The following is an 8727-nucleotide window of genomic DNA, read 5'->3' on the forward strand; positions in this document are numbered from 1 at the left end:
GATCCCACCCCCCGCCCCCTTGTCGTGGACATGGGCTGGTGTAATCTGTGTCTTTGTACTTAGTACCAAATCAAATTTGTGCTTTCAGATGTCAACGTTTCGCTTTCTCACAGCAGCCCATTTGCTCTGCCTGTGTCTAGATATGCGTTTGAGTTAGTCTTCAGTGATAACATACAGATGTGGTGTGGTGTGTGGGATTAAAGTAATTGATATTTCTACTTAAACCACAGCAAAGATATTCATGAGGTTCACAACTGTGTCTACGAATACCCTATAGTCTTTAGAACATCTAATAATCTATTTACATTTGCTTAAATATGAGAGAATATTTCACAAAATGTGCTACGCCATTCCAGTGCATCATTTTTTATTATTATAAAAAAAAAGCATACTGTTCCTACTCTCACTAGCACACTACTAGCAAGAAGCAGGCATGCCTCGGATTGCCCAGCAAGTAAAGCAGCATTCTAAAGGACACTCGGAGACTATTTGTGAGCCTAATGTTCCTGGACAGTAAGTGGTGATAATGCACCTTCTCAAGCCTCTGGGGGGGGCGGTGGCGCGCCACACTGAAAAATTGGCCAGCTAGTTCTGGCTGTCCCCCAAAAAAATGAGAGACTAAACCTGCAGAATCAGGGAACTCTATAAGCAATTCCAGCAGGTCCCACACATGTCGGACAGTGAAAAGGAGTTGCTTATTTAAAGTGATCGTGTGAATGCAATCCAAGTTATTTTGTGCAACTACATCACATGCTTCTGACCTGAAGACCAAAAAGTCATAGATTCCACCCTAGCTTGGTATCAACACATTATCTTGGTGCTGCGTCGGGGGGGAAAACAGTGTGCCATTAAAGCTAACCTTTCCGGCCTGCTAGGTTCATTGGTTTTAATATCTTGAGGGCTTCTGGATGAGGGTTATTGTGGCCAAAATGGCTTCCACCTGCATGACAAGCATAGCCTGGATAAGAAAACACTTATGGATCAAGGAGACCTATTCCATTTCGGATGTGCATGGCGTCAAGCTTTTGAGAGGATAGAGATATTATTGACACAAAATGGCGCCCTAGTCTCTTATTGCATTATTTAAAGCTCTGAGCTCACACTACAGCAGGAAACAGAAGGAAAATTTCAAGTTTTCTTCAAGGATGGTTGTAATCTGTCTCTGATAAAACAGTACAGTCCCAGTTCAGTTCAGACCAGTCCAGTCAGCTGTTCAACCTACTTTTTCCATTCTCCTACACAGTTCCTCTCGGGACTAATAAAGTAGATTTGCTGTAGGTGTATTTTTATACAGAAGTTATGTTGGCCTATGGCTATTGCATTGTTCTCCACAAAACTCATGAGAAACCAAGCCATTATAACAGCTTTGAGTACCGAGTTGTTCTGACATCAGTATTCGAGTTCAGCTAGAGGCCTAGAGAGAAGGTCAGATTTCCGACTCCCTGTGGAAAGACCTCTGATCCAAGTTTAAGTTGGCCGAAAGAGTCTCTAGCTCGGCTCCTAGCTCTGCTCGCTCCTCCTCGTCCTCATCCTCCTCTTCGTCTCGGCTCAGGAAGGCCAGCTCGTTCTCGTAGCAGAAGGAGTTGGCGCTGCCCGACTGCGCCAGCTTGTTCTCCTCTATGTCCTTGGCGCTGCAGCGTGGCGTGGAGGGCACCTCGAAGGTCTTGTGGAAGTGAGTGTAGTCCACCTTGTACTGGCTCTTCTCTTCGAACACCACCGGCTCGAAGCGGTGGCCCCACAGGATCTCACTGGCCAGGTACGAGCTGCGGGCTTGCGCCGTCATGGACGTGGCCTCCACGATGCCCTCAAGGATCACCACGATCTCAAAGTCGGCCGTCTCCAGGTCCTGCTTGCTGATGCCGAAGAGAGGGCTCTCCTCGTTGATCTCGTGGAGGATGGTGACGGGCGTGACGAGGAAGATGCGGTCATAGCCCTGGTCATAGCCCACGTCGATGTCGATCTGCTCCAGCGGGATGTACTCGCCCTCCTCCGTGAAGCGTGGCTTGACGAGCTGGGCGCGCACGTGCGCCTCCACGATGTGGCTCTTGCGCAGGTTGCCCACGCGGAACATCAGGCACAGCTTGCCGTCACGCAAGGCGATGACGGCGTTGTGCGAGAAGAGCAGCGTCTCGGCGCGCTTCTTGGGCCGTGCCATCTTGGCCATGATGGCACCGATCATGAAGGAGTCGATGATGCAGCCCACGATTGACTGGAGCACCACCATGAAGACGGCCAGCGGGCACTCCTCTGTCACACAGCGGAAGCCGTAGCCGATGGTCGTCTGCGTCTCGACGGAGAAGAGGAACGCCGCCACGAAGCTGTTCACCTGCATGACGCACGGCGTCAGACTCGGCCCGACATCAGCGCCATCGCCGTCCCCGTCTCCCGCCGCCAGTGGCTTGTTCATGTCGCCGTGGAGCAGCGCGATGACCCAGAAGGCCAGGCCGAACGCCAGCCAGGACAGGACGAAGACCAGCGAGAAGATGGCGAACATCCAGCGCCAGCGCACGTCCACGCAGGTGGTGAAGATGTCGGCCAGGTAGCGCTGCGACTGCTCCTCCACGTGTGAGAAGTGCACGTTGCACTGGCCCGTCTTCTTCACGAAGCGGCTCCGCTGCTTGCGTCGCGTCTGAATCTTGCCGTTGCCGAAGCCATTGCCCAGGGCGGGCATTTTGCCTGGTCGCGGGACCTCCTCGTCCGACGCAACAATGCTGTAACGGTGCGGCCGGCCCACGCTCATGCCGGGGAGGCGGGACTCAGAGAGTGTGCCACTCTGGCCAGGACCAATTACAGGACAGAGTGGAGCACAGTGGTCTGTTGTGACCAATTACAGTGCAGAACACTGGGTCTGGAAATGAGAGGGAAAAAGATTACAATCAATTAACATTATTCAACTTTACTAATAGTACCATCATTCTTTCCTTCCTCTTGGGAAGGGTAAACACAATAATACTCATATAAATTTCTGGGCAGTGATCAATAATCTAATACCAGTATGGTGCTAATAGCAGACAATAAGAGTGCTAGCGATAGAACAGAAATTATGATAAAAGTTACTGATTTTTAAGAAGCTGAGTGCTGCTGTTCATAATGAAATCCAAATGAAATCCAAAGGGACGCTGTAATAAGAGATGTTGGTGGTGTCCTGCTTTGGGTGTACAGCCCCCTGCCTGACTCCAGTGATCAGGCTTTCTAATTATAGAGATGTTCCAAGTGCACAAACACACTCAGTTGAATGCACGTAGCCACATGCACACATACACACACACACGTGGAAAAACAGGAACACACATCAGGAGGATAGAATATGGTTGTAGCGCGTGAATACACACTCACACTTGCTGCCACCCGTGTGAATACACACACACACACACCCACACACACACACACACACCCACACACTCAGATGAAGAGACGCCCACAGATGTTCATACACACTCCCGAATCAGGTGTCTCTAAATCTGAGAGTGTGAATAACGCGAGAGTCTCACTTGTGATAATGAGTAAAAAAGACCACCACTTTCTTCCTGCTCCTTCTTGTACTCTCTATCACTCATCTCGCTCTCTCTCTCTTTCTCATTTACACACACACACATACACATACACATACACACACACATACACATATACATACACATACACATACACATACTCACTCTCAATCTCCTTTCAGAGTTCACAAGTCTGAGGAAATGAAAAATAATCAGACGAAGGCAAGATGGAGGACTATAAATGGAGGGCTATAGATGTTCCCATGGAAACCAATCTGGAAAGGGGTTATAAGTGTTTTTGGCAGCGTGTGGGTGTGTGCCATTTCGGTCTGTCTGTGTGTGTGTGTGTGTGTGGGGGGGGGGGGGGGGGGGGGGGGGGGGGGGGGGGGGGTGTGTGCATGACTGTGTGAACTGTCTGCGAGCTAGACTTCACCTATTGGTATTTTAGTCCTCTACCAGGTTGGTCAAATTCTTGGACGAGGGGCAAAAACACAAGGACTAAGGGAGGGACAGAAAGACAAAGAGAATGAGAGCGATGGGATTCAGAGGGGAAGAGTGAGGTAGACGCTCGAATGAACCCATATCAGAGTTGCCAGAGTTGCTGCGGCCACTGCAGTGGACCGGTCTCAGGTGGAGCGCTCCTGCAGCTTTGCCAACCAAGGTTACAGTGGTACTTTGGCTGACCTCAGAGCAAGGAAATATTAAAGGTGTCAGGAAACGCTGTCAGCAAACAAATTAATGTGGTTAAGATATACCCATCCAAACACACACACACACTCTCTCTCTCTCACACACAGACACACTATATATATATATTCAACTGTAATCTTATACGAGTGATTTAAAACTTTCCCACAGCAGTTGTGACAGACAGTAGTATCATATAATAGTAATATAAATGCTCTGCTATGTTCTACGTACATCCTGTACAGGATTAGGTATAGGGGCAATTAATCATAACATGTGTGTGTGTGTGTGTGTGTGTGTATTTGTGTGTGTGTGTGTGTGGTGTGCGTGTGCGTGTGCGTGTGTATGTGTGTGTGTGTGTGTGTGTGTGTGCATGACTGTGTCTGTGTGTGTGTGTGTGTGTGTGTGTGTGTGTGTATTTGTATTTGTGTGTGTGTGTGTGTGTGTGTGTGTGTGTGTGTGTGTGTGTGCATGACTGTGTGGGCACATGTGTGCTTGTCTATAGACCCGCTTTGATTCCCTTATTCTGGAACTTTCTCTCCCACTGTCCTCTGCAAAACACCAGGCTCATTATTCCTGTACCTTTTCTGAGGTGAGTGGTCTGTTGTGTTCAGAATGAACAGTGATGCCTGTCATTGGTCCATCAGCACACCATGAGTCAGGGTGGCGACACACTGACTTAGACCAGACAGGCTATGCAAATGAGGATGTAATATGCAAATGCTGACAGATTGTTGACGGACGCTCCAAAATCTCATCATTGCAGTAGGGTTCATCTACCCCCCCCCCCCCCCCCCCCCCACACAACCTCCGGCAAAATTACTATGACGACCGTAAAGCGACCATGCTTCGATGGAGGAGTCTGCTCTGATAAACATCATAAAGGAGACAGGAGGATGATGTCATCGGCTTTACTGTCTGAGACGGATGCGCAGGTATCTGGAGTGCTCCAGCAACAGCAAATCTCCCCCAGCATACACAGAGCTCATCAAAGGCACCATGACAAAGCACACACACACACAGACACACACACAGACACACACACACACACACACACACACACACACACAGACACACACACAGACACACACACTCACACCTTCTGATGGACACTGTCAGACAAGAGAATAATAGGCTTCACACAGTCTGACAACTGCCTTCTAATTCTCTCTCTCACACAGAGCGGCTTAGGAAGTCTCTCTCAGACATTCAAAACTCTATCCTCTTCAGTGTGATTAGACCTAAGCTGCCTTTCTCTGTAGCCAGTGGAGAGCAGGTGGGTAGTAAAATCTGTACGAAGCAGCTTTCTCACCAGTTCAGACAACTGTTTACATTTGAGGATTATCTACTTTAGTGGAGATTACTGTGTATGACCTAATGTTTCACACATAGATGCTCCTTCCCCTTCAAAACTTCAGTAATAATTTGAAATTTTGAACCATGTTCTTGTATTTCTTTAAATAGCTTTAATTCTATTTCTTACTCTATCTTGATCGGTCTCAATAATAATATAATAACTTTTTCACTTTATCAATATATTGCTTACTTTGATGAAGCTTTACAAATGACATGACGATAATACTGTTGCATACAAAGAGTTCTGCTGGATAAATAGAAAACAAAGGCTAATCAATAAGCCAAACTATAGTACTTAGCTAATTTCCTTAGCAGCCCAGCATTAATGCTCGGTAGATGTACTGCAAGAGTCTAACTGATAGGCCGACTGATCTCTTCATATGATTTATTAAATAGTCAGACTACTCCAAACCACATTCAACATCAACCATGTGAATCGAGGAAGCCTGGCATTAGTAGACCAAGCCAACTTATAATTATAATATAATCAAGCTAATGTTATGGTTATTGTTCAGCTGAGGTAGCCTCTAAATGGAGTCTAACATGTTCTTAAAGCAAAGTTAAGCCATGTTTACCAACCACTTTGAACCAAATGGTAAATCATATCAAATAAAGGTGAAATGTCCAAATTAAAATAGATGTCCTTACTGGAAATTTTGGCTAGCTAATCACAAATGTCCTCCTAAGTGCTGTTTACTCTTCAACACAACCAACTTCACTGACATTTGGTTGAAAATGTCCACCTATCAGTTAGACTGCAAGAATCTAACTGATAGGCCGACTGATCTCTTCATATGATTTATTAAATAGTCAGACTACTCCAAACCACATTCAACATCAACCATGTGAATCGAGGAAGCCTGGCGTTAGTAGACCAAGCCAACTTATAATTATAATATAATCAAGGTAATGTTATGGTTATTGTTCAGCTGAGGTAGCCTCTAAATGGAGTCTAACATGTTCTTAAAGCAAAGTTAAGCCATGTTTACCAACCACTTTGAACCAAATGGTAAATCATATCAAATAAAGGTGAAATGTCCAAATTAAAATAGATGTCCTTACTGGAAATTTTGGCTAGCTAATCACAAATGTGCTAAGTGCTGTTTACTCCTCAACACAACCCACTTCACTGACATTTGGTTGAAAATGTCCACTTTATGTATTTTTAAACTCATCTATTTTGAACAAGCAGGAACCGAAACCTGGCTTATGACATGAATTGTTCTACGTTATGGTGCCATTTTGAAGAGCTGCTCTGGACATGGTGTAGAGCTGATTTGCACCACTGGTGTGTGGGTCGGCTCTAGTTGCTAGGATGCCAGTCACTTTGCTCGAAGATATTTATATCTGAGACAGAAATTGCTTTCACAGGAAAAGACCATAAACATACGTACACACAAACATATCACACACTGTCCTCACGTTACCGGCAAACACATTAAGTCACACACACACAGGTGACATAGCCATGACACGCGTCCACAGCGCCCTGCAAAAAAAAAAAGAGCAATGGCATTTGAAAAGTCACAGCGTGTCGCGGCTAATAGGCGAGGGGGAGCTGGTGCCCACTGCCCACACCAGGCACCGTGACACACAGCATCCCACACCAGGCTTACGGCACGCTCTCACTCCGCGCGCATTCTCACCAAGAACCCAAATCACCCTCCAACAGGCAGGTGATGGACGCCAATGAGCGCTCAACAAGCCCCCATCCACTGGCACCCAGCACATGCAGTTCAAGATCACGTATATTACAAGTAAACATGTCTATTTTTGTGGGGAGAGAGTGAACGTGTGTGTGTGTGTGTGTGTGTGTGTGCGTGATGTGTCAGAGAGATGGGAGATGAGTGTGAGAGGGGAAAAAAAACAGATGGAGAGAGACTGACGGAGTGGAGTGTGAACGAGAAGGAAAAGAAAGCGTGAAAGCGAGAAACAGACGTAAAAGAAAATGAGAATATGGGTGGTATAAGGAGATATGTAATTAATCATCAATAATTAATCATTTTAATTACACATGCAAACTGTGACAAAATCATGCTTACCTGCTCTCTACCCAGAGTAGAGGGACGCATGAGTGTGTCTGTGTGTGTCTCTGTGTGTGTGTGTTTCTTCAGGTAAGAGAATGTATCTGTGTGAGTGTCTGGTAGCTCCTTGCTTGGTCCTCAGCCGAACTGTAGCTTTGCTCTCCGGGGATCCATTTGAGCTCTCCTAGGGGTAACACCTCTCCCGTTGACGGAGACAGAAGCAGACAAACTCTACCATGTCTGCTGACACACACACACACACACACACTCACACACTCACACAAAACAGCATTGACGACTCCTCAGTCTTTCTCTGAAGACAGAGGGTACAGATCAGAGAAGAAGAGAAGAGGAAGTAGAGGATCTTTGGTAGTCCAGAAACGTCCCTGTCGGTTCTCTGAAGGAACCTTGGGAGTGTCGGAACACTGTGTCGCTGCTCTGGAACCCCTGAGATGTGCCTGAGCTTCAGCCGTGTTCTAACAGACACTGCTCCAGTTCTCGATGACGCTACGCCACTGCTGCCGAGGGTCTCTCTGACACTCGCTCCTAATCATACTCTCTCTTCTCTCTCTCTCTCTTCACCCTCTTCCTCTCTCTCTCTCTCTCTCACACATGCCCTCACTCTCTCTCTCATTAATTCTCACTCTTCCTCTCTCCCTCTCTCTCTCTCTCTCACACATGCTCTCACTCTCTTTCCTCTCTCTCTCTTCTTCTCTCTCTATCTCACTAACTCTCTTCCAGTTTCTCTCATTCTAGCTTACACTCTTTCTGTGTGTGTGTGTGTGTGTATTGCTCTTTGTCTCATGTGTGTGTGTATGAGTGTATTGCCTTCTGTGTCATGTGTGTTGACATTGACGTGTTCTATCTCTGGCTCTATCTCTGTCTTTTTTGTTCCCTCCCTCTTTTGTGTCCCTGTCACTTTTTCCCTTCTTCAATGTAATTCTCTCTCTCTCTCTTCCTCTTGCTCTCTCTCTCTCCATATCTCTCTCTCTTTTTTTCTCTCTCTCTCTTGCTCTCTCTCTCCATATATATCTCTCTCTCTTGCTCTCTCTCTCTCTCGCTCTCTCTTGCTCTTTCTCTCCCTTGCACTGTTTCTCTGCCTCTTCCTCTCTCCGTCTTTCTGTCTTTTGCAATCAGATCCAGCAACTGCTTCAGGTTTTTCGAACACA

At 46.6% G+C, this 8727-nt stretch overlaps 1 protein-coding gene across 1 annotated transcript; it reads right to left on the bottom strand.

The window, feature by feature from the left end:
* Positions 1 to 350: 350 nt before the first annotated feature.
* Positions 351 to 8177, bottom strand: kcnj12b (potassium inwardly rectifying channel subfamily J member 12b). The gene is made up of 2 exons (XM_012821537.3): positions 7577 to 8177; positions 351 to 2848 (listed from the first exon to the last, which is right to left on the bottom strand). Exon 2 carries the CDS (start codon positions 2738 to 2740, stop codon positions 1427 to 1429), a length of 1314 nt encoding a protein of 437 aa, XP_012676991.1. The 5' UTR covers positions 2741 to 2848; positions 7577 to 8177; the 3' UTR covers positions 351 to 1426.
* Between the last annotated feature and the right edge of the window lie 550 nt (positions 8178 to 8727).

The sequence above is a fragment of the Clupea harengus genome, chromosome 1, assembly GCF_900700415.2.
Source record: "Clupea harengus chromosome 1, Ch_v2.0.2, whole genome shotgun sequence".
Classification (NCBI taxonomy): domain Eukaryota; kingdom Metazoa; phylum Chordata; class Actinopteri; order Clupeiformes; family Clupeidae; genus Clupea; species Clupea harengus.